Source organism: Orbicella faveolata, unplaced genomic scaffold, assembly GCF_042242905.1.
Source record: "Orbicella faveolata isolate gen_17 unplaced genomic scaffold, um_ofav_v1 contig_12, whole genome shotgun sequence".
Taxonomy (NCBI): Eukaryota; Metazoa; Cnidaria; class Anthozoa; order Scleractinia; family Merulinidae; genus Orbicella; species Orbicella faveolata.
Window position 1 is genome coordinate 4,083,667 of NW_028301539.1, and position 22,735 is coordinate 4,106,401.

The following is a 22,735-nucleotide window of genomic DNA, read 5'->3' on the forward strand; positions in this document are numbered from 1 at the left end:
ATTTTTCTGAAAAAAAAGGAAAGGATATTTCTTCAAAAATTTCCTTAAAATTCGCCTTTACATACAGAAAAGCAAACACATTTATAAAGATCTTAAAACTACATGGTAAATGGTAACACAGAAACAATTTTTGGTGTGTTTTTAACAGCAAAATCGTTGCAACAGCGCTTTTAGTGTCTCTGACAGCCTTCCTCTGGTTCAGTGAAAATACAGTCTAAATACCTTTTGCTCACAACCAGAAACTAATCTCGTGTTGAATAGGCTTGCCACATCCATTTCATAACATAAAATGTAGGGGTAACCGCGCGTTTTTTTAAAGTACTTGATATTTTTTGAAAACTTTTACGGTGCCCGTTACATTTTTTCCTGTCACCTCCCCAATAAGTAAAACATTTGCATGTTTCGTACTTGTTTTGCGCGCGCACTACGCGATCTGCAGGTACATGTTTACAGTGGATTTCAGTATAATTTTCGACAGATAACAGCTAGTTTTTCAGCTGGAAGACGTTAACAGTTAGTGGTTAGCAATATGCAACAAAAGTAGGCACCGTCCTCAAGGACGGTGCCTACTACTGTTAGTGTGCTCACGTTCTGCGCATCACGCAAGGCATAATTTTACTACCACGCGAACACTGGGTTGACATTTATGTAATCAACTACGCTACCAAGTACGCGACTAATATGAAAGCAAAATTCTCCTACTGTGACCAAATCAAGTTTAATGAGCATGTACTAAAACCAGGAATCCCAAAATAGCAGCGTATGGTCCGCATGGTCCTAATCTGGCGCAAAAACCTTTGTATTTAGTGGGCACCGTGCTTAAGTCAGATCAGACTCCCTGATTATACCCCGAAGCTAGACGACGAGCGTCCCCGACCTTTTCATATGGAAGTCCCTAGCAGAGTTATTTTATCCCGTTCATTTTTCAATGTAACTTAAAATTAAACTGTATTTTACTGTGGCTATAGTTGCGTAATTCGCGAGTGGCCATCTACGCCCGTATGGACCTGCTTAAGTTATATTTATCATTTATTTAAGCAACAGGATACAAGTTTTTATGGTTTATAGGCTGATAAACCACGCGGGATTTTGAAAGAACATGAGAAGAATTCGTAAATCACGAGCCGGGTCAGGTCATAAATAGGGTACCAAAAATCGCAGATTTTGGTCGTAAATAGGGTAAGGGATTTGGGAAGTGGGCCGCACAACCCCACCCAAGTTTTCTGGGAGTACCCTCCGGGGTTAAAATTTTGTGTGCGTTTGGTCGGGCTCTCACAGAACGAAGATCAGCTGCCTTGTCCTTCCTACTAAAAGGGACAAGCGAAGGTTTCTTATATGAAGGCAAAACCCCAGGAGGGGCTGACGCTGGAAAACGTCAGATTTTCAAATTCGCCGCTTCATGTTTAAAGGAGCTCATTCATATAATTTTGAGTTGCTTTGGCCACGCAAAGAATAACCTTGAATTGAAGGGATGCTGAAAACAGTAGTTTATTAAGATAGAAAAACACCAAAGAGATAATAATAAACCATAAAAGGAACAAGGATGGTTAGGGACGGAGAAGATTAATACGGATTACAAAAGCTTACAAATGACGAACCTGAAAAATTTAGGCTAAACTTTTCAAGATACGCAAACCGTGACGTAGCTTCTTTACTGGGTATTTTCAACTTAAGGTGGCTCAATAGAGTAATGGGTTATCGAGTTCCGAGCGCTAGTGTTATGTTTTAGAAGCTGTTTTTGCATTCGTTTTAACACTCAGTCCTCTCAAACTTATAGCATGTAATAATCAGTGATGATATATTGATTTACTGTCATCTCTGTTAAAATCTCGGCTTTTAATCTTGAATTATAAATGCCCAAACAAGTGCGTTTTTTCCGTTTTTATGGCTTTATTTGTGATTTTCTTGAATATCCTTCGGTGAAATCTTCCAATGTTTTTTACAGTACATTAAATCCGGCGGGATACGAATTTTAAACACGAAAAAAGTAGGGTTTGTAAAAGCGGTTTTTAAGATTTTGGTAGAATTACGTCTTTTACCGCTGCGGAAAAACCGGTCAGATAGATTTCTCTGAAAAAACGAGCTTCAGCTAAAGTGATGTATATATTACCCGTCTGCCAAATTTTACGGAATGTCATCGAAGGAAACGCTCGTGCTGACGACATAAAATATCGAAATACGTTGAAGTTTTCCTTTGAGCGCGCGCAGATTACTTTAGCTTTTGTGCTAAGCGCGCGTGCGATCGTAAAACTAAAGGGAGCCACCTTAAACCCACGGATTTCAAGTGCGTGAAAATTTACCCGTAAACATATTCAGTGATAAGAACTAACCTAACACAACTACTACCGAAGTATTACCCACAAGCCGGAAAGTCTTTTTCAGAAGCAAACAAACTAGTCAAACTAAAGTAGATTAAAACAACGACAAAGAAAAAAACTTCAACAGTAAAGAACTGAGATCCGACATGACACTTTGCTTTCGTTTACAAGCCGGTAACACCGCATCTGGAACCTAAATATTTTAAAATTGCTGAAATGAACTTCATAACCAAACTGAGGGCAGTAATCATTTCAGTTCAGTGACCAAATTTCGAAATGTAAGGTAGCGTATACCAGCCCAAATATCTCGTAGAAAACTGGATTCTGCCGAAATGATGCACAGGAGATTCAAGTGCAGGGACGTGTCTACTCTATGACCAAAAAAATTGCGTTTTGTACTTACAAAACATTTTTCTTAGTCATCGTATTTGCGCAAAAATTCCAAGAACAATTTAGACATAAACGTCACTGCCGTAATGTTCTTGCAAGCAACATGAACCATGAAGCTGACAAAGTAATAGAGCGTATGCACTCACGTGTTCAGCAGCCATGCATGCAAATTTATTGGAACAAAAAAAAAGTGTTAACATAAGAAAAGAGTTGAACTCCCACAGGATTGGTTTGGTACACCAACATGGCCGCCGTTTCATTGCACGTTTTGGAACACCAATATGGCTGCCATGACGTCATGTGCATACGTTCCATATACGTGTATATATTTGAGCAAAAGATCAAAAAGGTTCCTGCCTGTACGGCTAATGTCTCCAAAGGACACCTTTACATCTTCCGCCTTTATTTTTGCAGTTTTCTTAGGTGTAGAGAATTTAAGAAGTGTTAAGTATGTGCTCCTTTTGTGCAATACACCGATCTATAAAAGCAGGAAGTTGTGGTGGGCTGTGTCAGTTTTGTAAATGAATGGACAAAGGTTCTTACACGAGAAAGCGGCGAGACTGCAACGACAAACCACCAAATGGTTTTGAGACAGCCAAGAACTCCATGGATTTCAAGAAAGGCATTCAAGCAGTTTGAAACTGATAATAGTAAGACGGATTGATAATAGTATAATAAGGGAGACTAAAGAAGCAGTGATACAAAGATTATTCAAGCTACTATACTAGCCTAAGTAACAAAGTTATTATTAAAACAGTTCTGTGAGGTTTAAAGATCAAGATGTCACTAGTTGCCGCTTGGGTTAAAAATCCTTACAATAATCCTTAAAAGCTGTAAGAGCTTCATTTAATTCCTGCTTATTACACTTTGTTCTTAGTCTTGGGAGTTTAAGAAAGGGCCATAATTAAAGAATCAAGGGAAATGGACCAACGGGAAGTAAAGTTCGTATATTTCGACTGCGCCATGAACGATTTGGCAGGAAAACTTCCGTTATGGAGATCAGTAACTTGCTTAGCTTGCGGGCGGTTCCTGATAGAAAGCAAACTGTCGCAGAGCGCTATAACTGCGGGTAAAAATCGTGCACCCTGCAAGACTTTGGGATGAGCGGGGTAAAGAGCCTATCCTCAGGCTGTCGTGCTTTGTGTACTCCTTTACATTGGTCGCGTAGTGAGCTCACAAAAATACAGCGACTGCTTTTCAGTCCGCTTGCTCAAAGTTCTCCAGAAATGAAGCATTTCTGGTTCTACACGCATTGTACTTCAGCAGGGCTCCTGATTTCAGTGATCCAGTAGCTGACACTTTCAGCTAGTTACACTTACTCAGTGACACCCGGGTACCTGGTGCTCCTAAGAACACTCTCTTGTTGCATGGAAAACCTTAATAACTGATGAGGTCATGGAAACTTCATCCAACAAATCTTTAGCGCGCTTAAATTGTTTAAAAACCGCCAAGATATGCAGGCTAAGAGATTATGATCTTGATGCGACCTGATCGGCGCCGGGGTGGGGGGAGAGTGTGGGTGGTATGAGAAAATCATTAGACATGATGTGTATACGAAGTGCAAGCATGTAAACAGCAGCCGTGATACCTCCAGGCCACACATAAACGTTTTCACCCCGGCGTCGCCAAGAGCCGTCACGGTGAACTTGTTGACGGCAGTTTGTAGAAACAAGTTCAAGTTTTTGCGTACACTAAAATACTGATTGTTTTGGTTCACCTTTGGCGCGGAGATCATTTAATCATCCTAAGCACACATTACTAATATAACAAAAGCCAAACAAATCTCTTTCACGAAAGGCCAGAGGTCTTACCTTGTTTCTTAAAATAATTCTCAGCCAGATTATAGCTCGAGATAAGGCAACTTGAAGAAAGATCAATTGACAGAGAACGGGATCTGTCAGCTTAGCCCAGAAAGACCCTGGAGTATATGCTACTAACATCGCCTACAGGCTTAAAATATTGTAAAATTAACCAGTTGGTGAAAAAAGCCTTGTTTAATAGCTTCCTGCGACTGAGGCATCCCTCCCAAGCAAAGAGAAGATTCCCAGTTATTGTGAAAGGAATTTCGCACGGCAGCGTGGTGTAATCCTCAGCTTTTAACTTATTTACAGCTTGTCAAGTCTTGTTATCTGCATTAATAGACAATATACGATAGATCATAAAATTATTCATGATTTATTGTCACGGGAAGAAACTGCGGTTAACCAAAATGCCAGAGCTACAGTTTCACATAATTGATTTAAAAATTATGAAAGCAGATCTTTACTGTTACAGAAAAGGGCAAAAATTCGTCGTTACGAATTCGTCTCCTCTTTGTAAAACAGTTGACCTTACGAAGCCGTAAAAATATACCCGCGAAAATATTTTGGTCAGCAATATCTTTCTGTGTTGGATTTGGGGTTGGATTGCGAGATACACGTGGACAAATTCATGAAAGAATTTGAACTTTTCCCGGTTTTCGTGGGTAGAGTTTATTACACCAAGTCTACTAAGGGGAGAATTCTTAATGCACGCGTCTCTAACCGACAGTAGCCGTGTCTGAACCTTTATCCCGTGTAATAACTCAAGAGCGGCTGTGTTTTCGCTCAAAAACACATATAAAGGTTTGAATGTTTATATTCGTCATAGCTTACCTCTGCACTGACAGCGGTTAACAAGCCTGAAACCTCTTCTACAAACACACCGAATTCCTGCTACCGTGTTAATTCAACCTTGTTCGCAACAAGACCCGTCAAATTCTGCACACTGTACCGAAACGCAAAGAACCAAGACTAGCCAAGCAATCCACTTGCCGAGAGAACTCATTTTCTCGCTGTTCTTGCGCCAGAGTTTTCGATTGTGCGACTTCCGACCTGATATGCCCCTGTGAGTGTTTAGTAGCTGTCTCCTGGAAACACGCAAGCCGGAAATCTCAAATAGAAACACCAAATGGCCGCATAGCTGTGAAACTGAAACCCTCATCCTCTAAGTAAATAGCAATGCTGTTGTCAGCTGCTTGTATGGAAACATAAACACCACAACGCCCTTTTCAAGTGTGCCGATTTTGTCACACACTACTTAGCTCGTGTGGAATAGACTTATCTTCGAAACATTGGCAACTTTTCAGAATTAAGCGCGCGGCGTCAAATCTCATAGATATTCCGCTTACTAACGTGTTAATTGATTGATTATGAGTGATTGCAATCATTGAAGTCGTCACACACTACACGTTTCCAATCGCAATAACTGATCTGCAGTTTACGCAATGTATCAGACACACGCAATAGTTTCATCAGATGTCCATAAGATCACTGGAAGATGGTTGAAACAGAGCTCCAAGGGCTCAGTTGTCGCCCAGCTGTTGTTTTTGGTTTTTCACCAAAATTGGATATACCAAAACGGAATAAACGAGTAGATGTTTCAAACATTCGCTCAGGAAACGAAAGCTTGCATTTTTCATGTGTTTCCACCAGAGACAGGGTTGTTCGAAAGCCGGTTAACTCTAACCCAGGATTAAACGTTAGCCGAAGTATTAATTTTTCTTGAATAAAATTGTTTTCACTGCTTATGAATTGTGTAGTATGAGATTATTCTCCTAAAAACCGAAGGACAAAAAAACTGAAATGAAAATTCTCGCTAATCCTGGGAGTATAGTTTAATCGGACTTTGAAAAACCCGGCCCATTTCTAGATGGTACAATAACTCGACTGGCACACTACCAAGACAGCTTGATTAGTTGACAAAAATTATGGCAGCTCTTCTTTATTCCTAAATTAAGGGGGCAGGTACTAAATGACCTCGTTTCCCGACACCATGGAAACTATGCTAACCACAATGAGAATTCGTGAATACTAATCAAACGGTACAATGCAAGAACAATATAATCCAAGCAGATGTATTCGAGTATTTTCCCAGCCTTTTTGTTTTGTACCCGAACGAAGTAGCGGGTGGTTAAGTTGTTTCAATCAATACAAGGAAGAATCTTTGCCATTATTATGTGACTTACAAGGCTAGAGCTTTGTTTAAGCATTGGGTTACATAGTTATCTTATCCTGTTCATTTTTCAATGTAACTTAATTAAACTGTACTTTACTGAAGACTGCCGAAATTTCCAACTTCTTAAAAATCATTTAATTTGGCCATTTTCATTTATTTACTTAAGATTGTTGCTATGGTTACGTTTCGCGGGTGGCTAGTTAAATGATTGCCCATCTGCGCCCGTATGGACCTGTTTTAAGTTACATTTATCCTTTAAGATGTTTTAATTACGATAAAAAACGTAACTAATTCTAGAGACGCAGTACTGGAATGTATTTGTTTCACTGGGAGAAAATATCGTCTTCTGAAAGGGGCTGTGCCACGCAGTGTTGGGACATTAAGGTGACTTTAGCAGTGACGAAATGGTCATAACAGGTCAAAACTGCAGACGAACTTGAAAAACAATCACCAGCTTAATTTTTTTCAAGTTTATCTTAATTTGTCAGAAAGTGTTGTTTTCAATTGCCGGAAATTAATCATCCTTGTTCAATCACATGACGTTGAGCCTAAAAAAGGTTTCAAAAGCCTCATTAGGATGCAGAATGCTTAACCTCGTTCTTAGGGCCTTATTCCTGGCTTGGGGTCTAACCTTGGCCAAACTCTCAAGCCAGGGAAAAGGCCCTGGGAACGAGGTTGCAGGATACCCGGGGATACTCCCTTATGTGGGCTTTATAGGTATGTGCGGCGTATGGTTTATGAACGGCTCTGGTCGTTTCAAAAACGGAATAGATTTTGAGCATGTTGGTCTGAAATAGGGTATCTTATTCACGCTGGCTTGGCATCAACAGTGCGAAATTTGTAGCCCTTCTCAAATGTCTAGGAAAATGAAGCCATTTCTTGTTAGCCGTTGTCATAAAAAAGAGTCATGTAGTAATTTTAGAGGCCTGAAATGGGGTTTCGATTTTTCGCTGAGGTATAAAACAGGGTATGGAAAATCACAGAGTTTGGTCCGAACAAGAGAAAATGAGGTGTAGATCGTGGTCTCTTGGTCCGACATAGTGCACAGATTTCATGGTTTGGGCCGTACACCCCTACCGATTCTTTACGCAGTTCTCCCGCCCCTTGGGTCTGGATACTGGAATACATTTTTGTTTATTTCTTTGTGGGTTCCGCGGGCGCGTTTGATACCTTTTCATGCTATCTGTTTAAAGTTGTGCTATACAGATTTGCGTGACTTACAAGGTCTCATGTGATTACACAGCTACCTCTCAAAGCCAGTGCCAAATATATGTCACGAACCGGAGCAATAACTCCCGGGCACTGATTGTAGATTTAAACATTGTGCGTGCTTTTGGAAGTTTCGGATGACTTTGTCTCGCCATTGGTTTCCTTACAACAAAATTGCCAGAATGGCCTGCGGGAGAAACGGTTGCGTGATTTAATTTGTTTGATAACATGAAGTAAAAATAAACGTCACGCAATTCAAGAGAAGATGAGGTTTCGATGCCACTGACAACCGGATAATTACGGTCAAAATATTTCTAACATGCTGGCTGATTGAGTGAAGGAACAGGTTGCCACTGCTTATACAGAGTATATAGTTAACACAGTTTAGGAAATTTTCTGTTGGTGACCTTTCAGTCCAAAATTTGCAGGTATCAACATCTATTTTCTCATAAATTAATCAACTTAAAATCAGTCTTGTGTGTCATGGGAATTACGCAGGCGATCGAGAAAGGATTACAGTAACTTACAGGCTCAATTTGTCAAGCAGACACAGAGTTCTTCACATGTTGTTAGTGTTGTTGTCTTCTAGCCCTTTTCCTAAGACCAAAGATAGAATTGCTGTCAGGAGGAATAAGAGCCTGTATGGATTTCATGATCAAAAGGACGTTAAAGATTAGAACGTTCGCAGTAATTTATACACCATCAGAAGCAATATTATTTCCGGGGATTAACTGATCAATGTCATTGAACAGACCTTTCCAGTCCTCCGACTAACGACATCCTAATAAGGAGAACAAAATGCTCTGTGTGAGCCTGATTGACGCAATCTGCTTCAAGCGTTCGTGTCGAAATATTTTGTTCATCCGTGTGAAAAACGTCGCGTTGGAATACAATCCAATACAAACAAACGGAGTCCAATGGAATGGCACTCAGTCCATTGGTAATCCACTAGTGAAATGTCTCCATATGGGGATTTATATAGATTTGGAATATTTCGGATGGCTTCAGGCTAAGTATGGGCGCATTCTACTCGTCCATTGGTACCAATGGTACGATTGGTGCCAATGGAATGGCACTTATTCAATTGGTGTTCCATTGGTGAAATGCATCTCATTATAAAGACGTAGAATATTTCCAATTATTTCTGGCTGAGTAGGGGAACATTCTATTCGTCCATTGGTAACAATGGTACGATTGGTGCCAATGTAATTGCACTTATTCGATTGGTGTTCCATTGGTGAAATGCATGTCATTATGAAGACTTAGATTATTTCGGATGGCTTCAGGCTGAGTAGGGAAGTATTCTACTCGTCCATTGGTACCAATGGTAGGATTGGTGCCAATGGAATTGCACTTATTCGATTGGTGTTCCATTGGTAAAATGCATCTCCTTATAAAGACGTAGAATATTTCAAATTGTTTCTGGCTGAATAGGGGTGCATTCTACTCTTCCATTGGTACCAGTGGTACGATTGGTACCAGTGGAATAGCACTCCATCCATTGGTATTCCATTGGTGAAATGCATGTCATTATAAAGGCTTAGAATATTTCCGATGGCTTCAAACTGAGTAGGGATGCATTTTACTCGTCCGTTGGTACCAATGGTACGATTGGTACCAATGGAATTGCACTTATTCGATTGGCGTTTTGTTGGTGAAATGCATCTCATTATAGAGACGCAGAGTATTTCCAATTGTTTCTGGCTGAGTAGCGGTGCATTCTACTCGTCCGTTGGTACCAATGGAATAGCACTTATTCGATTGGTGTTTCATTGGTGAAATGCATGTCACTATAAAAACGTAGAATATTTCCAATTGTTTCTGGCTGAGTAGGGGTGCATTCTACTCTTCCATTGGTACCAATGGTACGATTGCTACCAGTGGAATAGCACTTATTCGATTGGTGCTCCCTTAGTGAAATGCATCATATTATAAAGACTTAGAATATTTCCGATAGCTTCAGGCTGAGTAGGGGTCCATTCTACTCGTCCATTGGTAGTAATGGTACGATTGGTGCCAATGGAATTGCACTTATTCGATTGGTGTTCCCTTGGTGAAATGCATCTCATTATAAAGACTTAGATTATTTTGGATGGCTTCAGGCAGAGTAGGGGTGCATTCTACTCGTCCATTTGGTACCAATGGAACTGCACTTATTCGATTGGTGTTCCATTGGTGAAATGCATCATATTATAAAGAAATAGAATATTTTCGATGGCTTCAGGCTGAGTAGGAATGCATTCTACTCGTCCATTGGGACCAATGGTACGACTGGTGCCACTGGAATTGCACTTATTCGATTGGTGTTCTATTGGTGAAATGCATCTCATTATAGAGACGTAGAATATTTCCAATTGTTTCTGGCTGAATAGGGGTGCATTCTACTGGTCCGTTGGTACCAACGGTACGATTAGTACCAATGGAATAGCACTTATTCGATTGGTGTTCCATTGGTGAAATGCATCTCATTATAAAGACGTAGAATATTTCCAATTGTTTCTGGCTGAGTGGGGGTGCATTCTACTCTTCCATTGGTACCAATGGTAAGATTGGTATCAATGGAATAGCACTTATTCGATTGGTGCTCCTTTGGTGAAATGCATCATATTATAAAGACTTAGAATATTTCCGATGGCTGCAGGCTGAGTAGGGGTCCATTCTACTCGTCCACTGGTACTAATGGTGCGATTGGTGCCAATGGAATTGCACTTATTTGATTGGTTTTCCATTGGTGAAATGCATCTCATTATAAAGACGTAGAATATTTCCAATTGTTTCTGGCTGAGTAGGGGTACGTTCTATTCGTCCATCGGTACCAACGATACGATTGGTACCAATGGAATTGCACTTATTCGATTGGTGTTCCATTGGTGAAATGCATCATATTATAAAGAAATGGAGTATTTTCGATGGCTTCAGGCTGAGTAGGAATGCATTCTACTCGTCCATTGGTACCAATGGTACGATTGGTACCAGTGGAATTGCACTTATTCGATTGGTGTTCTATTGGTGAAATGCATCTTATTATGAAGACGTAGAATATTTCCAATTGTTTCTGGCTGAGTAGGTGTGCATTCTACCCTTCCATTGGTACAAATGGTGCGATTGGTACCAATGGAATAGCACTTATTCGATTGGTGTTCCATTGGTAAAATGCATCTCGTTATAAAGACGTAGAATATTTCCAATTGTTTCTGGCTGAGTAGGTGTGCATTCTACCCTTCCATTGGTACAAATGGTGCGATTGGTACCAATGGAATAGCACTTATTCGATTGGTGCTCCATTGGTGAAATGCATGTCATTATAAAGACGTAGAATATTTCCAATTGTTTCTGGCTGAGTAGGGGAACATTCTATTCGTCCATTGGTATCAATGTTACGATTGGTGCCAATGGAATTGCACTTATTCGATTGGTGTTCCATTGGTGAAATGCATGTCATTATAAAGACTTAGATTATTTTGGATGGCTTTAGGCTGAGTAGGGATGCATGCTACTCGTCCATTGGTACTAATGGTACGATTGGAACCAATGGAATAGCACTTATTCCATTGGTGTTCCATTGGTGAAAAGCATCTTATTATAGAGACCAATGGAATAGAACTTATTCGATTAGTGCTCCATTGGTGAAATGCATCATGTTATGAAAACTTAGAATATTTCCGATGGCTGCAGGCTGAGTAGGGGTCCATTCTACTCGTCCATTGGTACCAATGATACAGTGGAATTGCACTTATTCGATTGGTGTTCCATTGGTGAAATGCATGTCATTGTAAAGACTTAGATTATTTCGGATGGCTTCAGGCTGAGTAGGGGTGCATTGTACTCGTCCATTGGTACCAATGGAACTGTACTTATTCGATTGGTGTTCTATTGGTGAAATGCGTCTCATTATAAAGTCGTAGAATATTTCCAATTGTTTCTGGCTGAGTAGGGGTACGTTCTATTCGTCCATTGGTACCAATAATACGATTGGTACCAATGGAATAGCACTTATTCGATTGGTGTTCCATTGGTGAAATGCATATCATTATAAAGACGGGGAATATATTTTGTGTATTATTCGTTCTTAAAGCGTGCGAGCCCAAACACACGCTAAATACAATTTAAATTCTTCGTTCTTATGGCATTTGTGTTTGCATAAAGTGTGGGAGCCCAAGAACGCTAAATAAATACAACATGTATATTCTTCGTTCTTAAAGCGTGCGAACCCAAACACACGGTAAATATAATGCCCTACATACAATATGTATATTCTTCGTTCTTAAAGTGTGCGAGCCCAAACACACGCTAAATTCAATTTATATTCTTCGTTCTTAAAGCGTGCGAGCCCAAACACACGCCAAATACAACGCCCTACATACAAAATAAAAAAGAAATGGCCGCGCGAAATCCTCGCCACCAGAATTTCGCGCGGCCATTTCTTTCTCGCGGTTTTCTTTCCAGTCAAGCACGACGGACTAAGCGAAAGAAGGACTACTCGTAGTCGGCTATCAAAAATCAAGAACGTATAATATATCTTCTATTTAGTGTGTGTTTGAGCCCGAACGCTTCAAGAACGAATAATATACATTGTTTTAAGGGTGTGTTTCGGCTCGCTTTAATAACGAAGAATATACATTGTATTTAGTGTGTGCCTGGCTTGCACGCATAAAGAACAAAGAATATACACATTGTATTTAGTGTGTGCTTAGGTTCGCACGCTTTAAGAACGAAGAATATACATATTGTATGTAGGGCATTGTATTTAGCGTGTGTTTGGGCTCGCACGCTTTAAGAACGAAGAACATACATTGTATTTACCGCGTGTTTGGGCTCGCACACTTTAAGAACGAAGAATATACATATTGTATTTATTTAGGGCTTTTGGGCTCCCACACTTTACTGAGGCAAACACAAATGGCATAAGAACGAAGAATATAAATTGTATTTAGCGTGTGCCCGGGCTCGCTTTAATAACGAAGAATATACATTGTATTTAGTGTGTGTTTGGCTCGTACGCTTTAAGAACGAAGAATATAAATTGAATTTAGCGTGTTTTTGGGCTGGCACGAGTTAAGAACGAAGAATATACCTTGTATTTAGCGTGTGTTTGGGCTCGCTTTAATACATGTAACGAAGAATATAAATTGTATTTAGTGTGTGTTTGGCTCGCACGCTTTAAGAACGAAGAATATACATATTGTATGTAGGGCATTATATTTACCGTGTGTTTGGGTTCGCACGCTTTAAGAACGAAGAATATACATGTTGTATTTATTTAGTGCTTTTGGGATCGCACGCTTTATGCAAATACAAATGGCATACCGATCGGCTGTCTATTTTTCCATTGGTACCAATGGTACCAATCGACAAGTAGTTTACGCGCAAGCCTCGGTTGTTAATATATGCAGTTAACAAATGGTATACCAATCGACTAACTACTTTTCGTTTAGAATCGATTTGTGCCAATGGTACCAATGGCACTAATCGACAAGGCTACTTTGACGAATAGTGATCATTTACCAATGGTAGGATTGATTAGGGTGTTTTGACGATTGGTATCTGTTTGTGTATATTGGACATGTGTGACTGGGGAGGTGACAGGAAAGATTAAAAACTTTGAAAAACGCGTGGTTACCGCTACATTTTATGTTATGAAATGGAAGTGGCAAGCCTATTCAACACGTGATTATTTTCTGGTTGTGAGAAAAAGGTATTTAGATGCATTTAAGCTGAACCAGAGGAGGGCTGTCAGAGATGGCAAAAGCGCCGTTGCAACGATTTTGGTATTAAAAATATACCAAAAATGGTTTTTATGTTTCCATTTACCATTAACTTTTAAGATCTTTATAAATGTGTTTGCTTTTCTGTATGTAAAGGCAAATTTTAAGGAAATCTGTGAAGAAATATCCTTTCCTTCAATTTTTAGAAAAATGCAGTTGTCAGCATTTTTGCTAAGATTCAAAGCTAATTATCTTGAAAAAAATACTTGGCTATCCTCATTTTTCTTTGTGGATTCCAATAGCCCTTGCAAAGGTCTACTTTTTCCGTTTGGTCCTAACCTGGCGCAAAAACCTTTGTATTTAGTAGGCACCATCCTCAAATAAGTTATCATGGGCGTGAGGGTACCTTCGGACATGGGGGAGGGGGTGAGGTGGGGGGTGGGAGCGGTGACCTTCTTGCTTGAAAAAATTACGCAATCCCCTAATGCGAGAGTGTTGAAATCGGGATGCAAACGCACTAAAAATGCGTTAAAAACAAAAACGTTCACCAAGATAGTTATTGAAAGCTTTCATACTCAGTGACCTCTATCAACAGTCTAAATCTAGTAAATCTAAAACTTGTTAAAAGAAAAAGTTCTACCTATTATGGCGTTCGTTCAGCGATCGGCTGATCAGTAACAGAGACATGGGGCCCGTTTCTCGAAGGTCCCAAAAAGTTTTCCCACCCGAAAAGTCGTAGCAAAATCTCAAACCTTACGACCACAGAGCTGTTTTATGCACATATTCTTAATATGATCAGAGGTTACCTTTATACAAGAAGTTTCAATTCAGGTGTATACACCTCTCTGTCTTTAAATACCGATTAACTAAAAATGGCTTTGCGGGTCCGAAAAGTTTCCGGGGCTTTCGAGAAGCGGGTCCATGGGCCGTTTGGACGACCGTTACAGGAGCTATCCTATATTCGAGACGAGCGTCTTGACATATAGGCTTTTGTACATTATGCTTTTATTTCCCCACTAGAATGCTCCACCTTAACGCTCCATTTTTCCCACTAAAATGTACGGTCTTCCCCCAAAAGGTCACTAAAATGCTCGGTTAATGCTCATACATAGGATTTTCAAATTTTAATAATTTTTGTGTTTTAACACAATTAACAGCTCTGGGTGCTTAAAAAAACGTATAGGTAGTATAACTCAACGTGTATAGTAGTTTTAATAATGATCTTTTAATTTGATTTCCTTACTCGGTTGTAGTAGGGTGGCAGTTGAACTTTTTCAATCTCAAGTCTCAGTTCATTTTCTCGTAAAAAGTCATTTTTACTTCTATTTTCTGTACGTTGAAAAAATAATTTTCTGGGGAAAATGCCATTAAAATGCTCGAATAATACTTAATGCTTTTGCTTCACTAAAATGCTCGAAAACATGCTCGCATAATGTACAAAAGCCTATCGACATACTAAAGACGTTCAAAGAACAATACGAGGCTTTACCAGAAGTCGTCTTGTTTCGGCCACAGCAGACTTGCAGCGTACACTGCAAGCCCTCTATGAATTCAAAAGCTACGTAAATAAGATGGTAAACAACATGGACGTACTAAAGAAACATCTCCAAAGAAAAATTCAAGAAAAAAATTGTAACACCCGATTGTAAAGACATAACAATGATTTGGTCTTCTTTCGCTTTGATTCGTGTCCTTGTTTTGGTGATGAAAAATTGGCGATACACATTTAAACGACTTGTAGCTAACAGAAAACCCCAGTTCACTCATATCATTTCAGTATAAGCCCTTTTTGCAAGGCAAATGTCAGAGAAAGTAGCTTACAAGCCTTGAAACCTAAAAGGAAAGGCCGGAAAGGAAAGGAAAGGCCGTTGTCCCAACTGATTACCATGGCGTCTTCGGTGCCCAACGACACTTGAGATCAGGAGCAGATACAAATGATACACTTTACACGGTACTACTTTAGGTACCAACTCTTTTAAGAAACCACTCGACGGCCTACAGACCCCCAGTCGGGCATCTAATAACACAGAGAGACTGACATAAAAATTACGAACCTCTTTTTACAGGTTTTGGAAATCACATCAACAGCATTATTTTGTAATGTTTTCTCTCAAGTGTCGCTGCCCGAGTCATGAGCGTATTACCCGAAAAAGTACGTAATTTTCGTAGCTGGGGGGCTCCAGCGCCTCTCTTGCCCCCCTCCCCCCCCCCCCGGAGCTCGAACGCCTATGTAATTTATGGAGCCATTTACAGAAAATGTAGACAAGAACTTTACCAGACATCATCTGACCTTAACCTAGCGAGATCCAGTGTATTCAAAGTATTGTGCAACAACGTACATGCTTCTTTCCTGATATAAGGTCCATCATCTGTTGAAGCTGAGTTAACGTTTGCTGAACAGCTAATACATCAAGATGGTCAGGGCCGAGCTTTTTCAGACGAATGGTAAGTGCACGTTGATGATACTCTTTGGCCTGCTCCAAGTCACCCAGGTCTTGGTGAACAGTACCAAGGTTGTTGTAACACGTTGCCACATCAGGATGGTCCGGGCCGAGCTTTTTCAGATGAATGATAAGTGCACGTTCAAGATACTCTTTCGCCTTCTCCAGGAGACCTAGGTCGATGTGAACAGTACCAAGGTTATTGTAATACGTTGCCATCTTAAGATGGTCAGGGCCGAGCTTTTTCACACCAATGGTAACTGCACATTCATGATACTTTTTGGCGTGCTCCAGGTCACCCAGGTCGTGGTGAACAGTTCCAAGGTTATTGTAATACATTGCCACATTAAGATGGTCAGGGCCGAGCTTTTTCACACCAATGGTAACTGCACGTTCATGATACTTTTTGGCCTGCTCCAGGTCATCCAGGTCGCGGTGAACAGTACCAAGGTTATTGTAACACATTGCCACATTAAGATGGTCAGGGCCGAGCTTTTTCAGATAAATGGTAAGGGCACGTTCACAATACTTTTTAGCCTGGTCAAGGTCACCCAGGTCGCGGTGAACAGTACCAAGGTTATTGTAACACCTTGCCGCATCAAGATCTTCAGGGCCAAGCTTTCTCAGACATATGGTGAGTGCACGTTCATGATACTCTTTGGCCTGCTCCAGGTCACCCAGGTCGCAGTGAACGGTACCAAGGTCATTATAACATGTTGCCACATCAGGATGGTCAGGATCGAGCATTTTCAGATAAATGGTAAGTGCACGTTCATGATACTCTTTGGCCTGCTCCAGGTCACCCAGGTGGTGGTGAACACTGCCCAGGTTATTGGAACACATTGCCACATCAAGATGGTCAGGGCCGAGATTTTTCAGATAAATGGTAAGTGCACGTTCATGATACTCTTTGGCCTGCTTCAGGTCACCCAGGTGGTGAACACTACCTAGGGTATTGTAACACATCGCCACATCAAGATGGTCAGGGCCGAGCTTTATTAGACGAATGTTAAGTGCATGTTCATGATACTCTTTGGCCTGCTCCAGGTCACCCATGTCGTGGTGTACACTACCTAAGAATACGTAACATATTGCTTCATCGTCGTCGATGCACTCTTCACTACGGTGAGCGAATTCTAATGCTTGGCTGAAGTAGTTCATTGCAACGTCGAATAAACAGTGCATTTGACAAATTTTGCCAAGCTTTTGAAAGGAAGATGGATAATGCTGAACATTTATTATACTGCGCTGGGTGTCTTGAGAAGTATCTCGTTCATGAAACAATTTTTCGGTATTTATAAACAAGGTTTTTAAATGAGGTATGACGGGCTTACTGTAAGCAATAGAATCTTTGTCGTTCCAGTTCACCGATGGGTTGCTTTCTACGAACTGAATGAATGATCTAACGGTTGCATCTACAGTTTGAAGTTGCTGGATTTCCGGAAATTCGCCAGTCAAAGAGTTAATGACATCATAAACAACCTGATGCACCCGAACGTAGGCACCACTCTCGTCTTCACCATTTAATATCAGTGAACATCTTTGGATTGTCATAGCAATCATCTCTTTATCTTGAATTTCTTCATCTACATTGAGAATGTAATTGATCACGATGTCTTGATTTACAGGCTGTGGCGCACACACAGAGAGGAGACTGAACGTGTGATGTATGATTTTTTCGCACGTCATTGCCTTTTCAACAGCCAGTGTTGTTGCTGCGGTCATGTATTCTTGGTAGCTTGGATTAGTTTCAGCAAGGATTGTCTCAGTGCTACCTCGTTGGCCCTTGCTAAGCTTCTCTAGGTAGTCGTTCCAGCCAAAATGTGACGTTTTCTTGTTCTGCCGTAACTGTCTGACGTAGGTGGCGGCGCTTGCCAAGGCAAGAGGCTGGTAGTCCAGTGCCTGCGCAACTTCTTTTCCCCTCTCGCAGTCATCCATACATGAAAGCTTTGCCAACAGACAACTGGCATCGTGAGGCTTCATACCTTTACTAACTGAGATGTGTTTAATGAAAAAACTTGGCAAAGGGATAGACGCAGTGTCCTGTGTTGTGATTAACAACTGACCATTTGCCCACTGCTCATTTCCAGACTCCGGTAAATGAACATGGACACGTGATATGCTAGTAACGTTGTCCACTACCAGTAGCCACGAGGTATAAAGCTCGATTTTTGGGCTGATTAACGTCTTCAGATTAGTGATCTTCTCTCCCGTCGTCAAATCCTTGCAGTTAAGGGTGTTTGTAACCACAAATTCTGAACATTTAAGTCGCCGGGCAAAAGACACGTACGATTCCAGAAGTGTATCTTGGCTTTCAGCATTCAGTGTCATTACAAATGAAGTAGCACAAGGAATTTCTTTACCTTCTTTGAAGACCCGCTCTGCTACAAGGCCGGCCAGTTGAGATTTTCCACTTCCAGGATTCCCTGAGATGTACAGAAGACTTAATTTGTTTTCGTTAGTGGTTTTGAGCTGTTTGAGCTGTTGAGTTATTTCAGCCACCTCAAAATCGCGACTTGCGACGTCGTGTGAAGGTTTGGGAGGGAGAATACAAAAGGAGGAAATTTCGTTGTGTAACTGATCCTCAAGGACCTGTCGTTCTTCTTCTTTTTCTTGTAGTTCCTTTCCTTTTTCTTGGAGCTTCTTCTCCTTTTCTTGAAGTTTCTGCCTCAGGTCATCAACCTTTTCCAAGACCCGTCTTAACTCCTCTGTTGGAAACCTTTTCTGATTTCGGATGTCTTGAATTTGCCAGGTAGAGAGACCGAGCCCTTGAAAGGCAGCATAAACTTTACCAATGGCGATTTGAAATTCTGGATACGCGAGGTGGCCTTTTGGCATGTGCGCAAACTCTTCATTCCGAAACTTTCTGAGATCATCTATGTTTGATTTGACGGCTGGATTGAGAACGCGGCCGATAGAATCGGAGTAAAGAATGGCGTAAAAAAGCATGGTACAATCCCATTCTGCTCTGTCTCCATTAATCATGGTAGCTAGAAGTCTGGCATTTCTTCTCTGGTTTCCGGGAGACTCCCCGTTGTTGAATTCCAATCCATTCCCAGGCTCATCTTTCCATTCTCCTAACGTTGTCTTATAGCGACTGTCCCATTCTTGCTTGAAAATTGATCGGAGACCCTCAGTTATTATATCAGTGACAACGTAACAAATCTTGTAGTAGTTCAATTGCTCTTCTGTAAATTCTATTGCAACAGCGGCCATTTTCAGGTTGTGTCACCTTTTGTTTGTCCTTAGCCCTTTGCAAGAAATAAAACTTTGTTATTAGCCAATTAGAGCCCTGTTGAGAGCTCGGTTGTTAGCTGAAGTTTTCGTTTGCTTTTTTACTTTCCTGAGTTTACTTTTCCTCTGTTAAATTTAAATACATTACAGCAATGAGGAGAACAAGTTAACTTCGATGTACACTCTTTTTTTTTATAAGAATATAGTTTTTCTGGCACAAGGCTGAATATCCTTATTTTTTTTCCGATTTAAGGCTGAAAATACTCTTGTGAATATTCTTAGATTATAGTGTATGGCATCTCTGCTTTCGAATGTATTTCGGTGGCGGATTCAGACCTTGAGCTAAGGGGGGTGGAGTGTTTGCTTGCTCTGCCGGCTTTTCTTCCTTCTGTTTGTTTTTTTTTTTACTCAAAATAACGGGTGACGGCGGGTCCCCCGGGCCACTCCGCTGGATCAGCCACTGTTTTTGGTGTCTTGATGGTGTTAAAGTAATTTTTGAGCCAGGCTGCAGGCATTATAGCCTGATGTCACGTTCATAACGTCTTTCAGAAATGGGCTAATGCTGTTTTTGTTGCTTTTTGTCTAGTTTTGCCGTTTAGAGAAAGGAAGAATTTTATTTTATTTACAATTTTTCAACACACAAAATTTTCTTTCCAAAGTCTCAGCCTTGGGTTTATTCTTAACTTTTCGCAAATTTTAGCCTCGATATTCTTATAAAACATATTCATATAAAAATCAATGAGTGTATCAAACTTCCAACATGGCGCCAAGGCTTCTCTCAGAAACAGAGCCGTTCTGTTCGTTGCAGACGTTTGAGTGACAAAGTATTTACATGAAGCTTCACGCCACCCCCAGTCTGAACTGTCAGCTGTCCTCCCGCGTTTCAGGACGTTACCGACGGTCGCATCAGGGAGCAAAAACGGCTGACTGGTGGATGGAAAACGACGTCAATGAGGTGGATTTTTCGTTGTGAGACTGCGGACATCAGTTACATGTAAAAGCGAATTTCAAGAATTTTCGTACTCGAGGAAACATGGAACATTCCGGAACAACCCGAAACATCGAATAATTATAACAATTATAAGAAAAATATGTACAATTAAATTTTCAAAAAATAAATTTAACAAAAATAAACTGGTATCAACTTGGAAAATAAAAAAAAACAAAAAAAAACAAAAAAAAACAAAACTGCAATGAGTGAAGGCTCGCAACTTAAAAAAGTAATCCATTCCTTCCAGTCGTTCACCATCAGTTTAATCACGTGACTGTTTCTTACTCCCAGATTTCCCTTTAATCAGACCGAAAAATATGGATACACGAATATGATTTCTTTATTCAATACATTACGTCAATACAAAGGTATACACGATTCCTCATGAGGAAATAGTTTCTCCATGAGATAGAAATAGACACTCTTCGGCATTGAGTGTCTTGTCTAAACTAGTTTGGACCGCTCGAGCTCTGATGACAGTGTAAACAAATACAAACAGAAAAATTTGATAAAACATTTGGCGACGCGCTGTCTTGCAGGCTCGCTGGTCAAAACTTCGAACGCCACCAAAGTAGACCATACATGCAAAGTACGCGCGTGAACGCAGTGCTGTAATCTTTGATTACTCGGGCTTCCGAAAAGGCTGAGTCTGCACTTGGTGGGTCATAGTGCCAGGCGTTCCTAGCGGAGAGCGCGAAACTGGGGATGATAATTGCAACTCGAAGACGGAACAGTAGTGACAAAGCTATGGCTTCTGACTTAAAAAGCAACTGTGTGATGCTCTTACGAACACCTCAGACGTTGAAGAAATCAGGGATCAACAAAGGAAACGCAATGAATCACCTGGCATTTGTCGTCTGACTCGTCCATATTTGTGTTGAAAAATAGATTGCTGTAAAGCCACGCGACGCAATTGGCGGGAAAGAAGGGGAGCCTGTACTAATTGTGGTCAGTTGAAAGAATACCCAACGCTCCCTACCCTTCGCCTACCGACTCCCCTAGCCCCCGAAAATATATTTTCATATTTCGAGCTGATACCAGTTTCATTTTTATTTTATTTTCGAAAATTTAATTTTACATATTTTTCTCATAATGATCATAATTATTCGATGTTCCGGGATATTCCGTGATGTTCTATGTTCTGGTCTTATCGCCGGCCGTTTTATCCCGCATCTGCTTGGTGGCTGCACAATGGGCAAGTCAAAATCAAATCAAAGTGTTTACGGCTTTATTCCTGAATTGACTGAATTCAGTCGACACGGCAGAAATGCGTCGTATGAAGCGAGCTTTAGAAATTAGAACTTCTGGCTTTCCAGTGCGGTGTTAATCGTGTTTTGTGTGAAGGTATAAATATAGCATTAGTTCAATTGAGGTCAACTGAAGTCAAAATTTCAAATTCTAGAACATTCAATTTTTAGTTTACGTTTCTCTCTCTTTGTACTCTCCGAGAGAGAGATTCCCTTCTTTTTCTCTGCCAGTAACCGCTTCAGTGATATCGTGGATCTCACAGAGCAGAAATAGAAAGGAATGTCTGCCTCGCAGGGTACTCTTATTACGAAATGCAACTAGAGTGAAAAGGCTTTCACTACTGCATGACAAATTCAAAACTTCTCTGAAGTTTCCCACTTCTTCACATTCTCATTCGCCGTAGTCTGGTCCCAGATGTTTTCGAATCGTTGCCTCTGTCGACTTTGAAGGTAACTCGTTTATTAAACTTAAAAGAAATCCAGCGAGCTTTCAAGCGGCAAGAGAACGCTCGCAATTCTACTATGATCAATTTTTCGTGCGTTCAAAACGAAAAAAAAAAAAAAGAAAGAAAAAAACAGAATCAAAAGCCCTCTGAGAACATTGCCTCCACTCAGTCTTGTGATCTTTTTTTCCGGCATATTGTGAACTGCACTCTGGATTCAAATATTCATGATAACCGTGTGCGAACAGGCGCTCTATTTACTGATCACCGACGAAATAAATTAATTATTTGTGCAGTCTAGGTCAAAAAGAATTTGACTGTGAGCTGCATACCAATTCCGTTTAGTTTGTCTGAAATTCATGCAACAGAGAACATTAATGTGCGCCATACTCACTGTTTGGAAAGATTCAGGAGCGATCCAGCGAAGTAACAACGCCACAGAGAACCGCGAACAAGGAAAATCAACAAAGAAATCAGGAACGCTTAGTCACCCCCAAACAGCTCGTGTTAATCACATGACGATGAGTCTATTTTGAAATCATTATTGATGTGCGTTGACCCGTTAACCAAGGTACTGAAAAACTTGCTGGTGAGTGATTATTTGCACGTTTCGTAAGTGATATCTAACTGCAGAGGCTTGCGTGACTTACAAAGCTTCTAGGCCTCACGCGATGCAGAGCTTAAACGGAACAAGACTGCTCAAGACCAAAGCCAATTGTAACTGTTACAGAGTCGAGTAATAATTCTAGATTTAAATATTATATTCGTTTTTTGCATAACCT

The 22,735-nt window shown here is 40.6% G+C and overlaps 1 protein-coding gene and 1 long non-coding RNA gene across 2 annotated transcripts; both read right to left on the reverse strand.

The window, feature by feature from the left end:
- Positions 1 to 904: 904 nt before the first annotated feature.
- Positions 905 to 9,613, reverse strand: LOC149116184 (uncharacterized). The gene is made up of 2 exons (XR_016205341.1): positions 5,342 to 9,613; positions 905 to 4,837 (listed from the first exon to the last, which is right to left on the reverse strand). It is a non-coding gene; the product is annotated as an uncharacterized LOC149116184 (long non-coding RNA).
- Positions 9,614 to 14,150: 4,537 nt separating this feature from the next.
- Positions 14,151 to 22,530, reverse strand: LOC110063686 (uncharacterized). The gene is made up of 2 exons (XM_089282121.1): positions 22,348 to 22,530; positions 14,151 to 19,289 (listed from the first exon to the last, which is right to left on the reverse strand). Exon 2 carries the CDS (start codon positions 19,252 to 19,254, stop codon positions 15,913 to 15,915), a length of 3,342 nt encoding a protein of 1,113 aa, XP_089138247.1. The 5' UTR covers positions 19,255 to 19,289; positions 22,348 to 22,530; the 3' UTR covers positions 14,151 to 15,912.
- Positions 22,531 to 22,735: the final 205 nt, after the last annotated feature.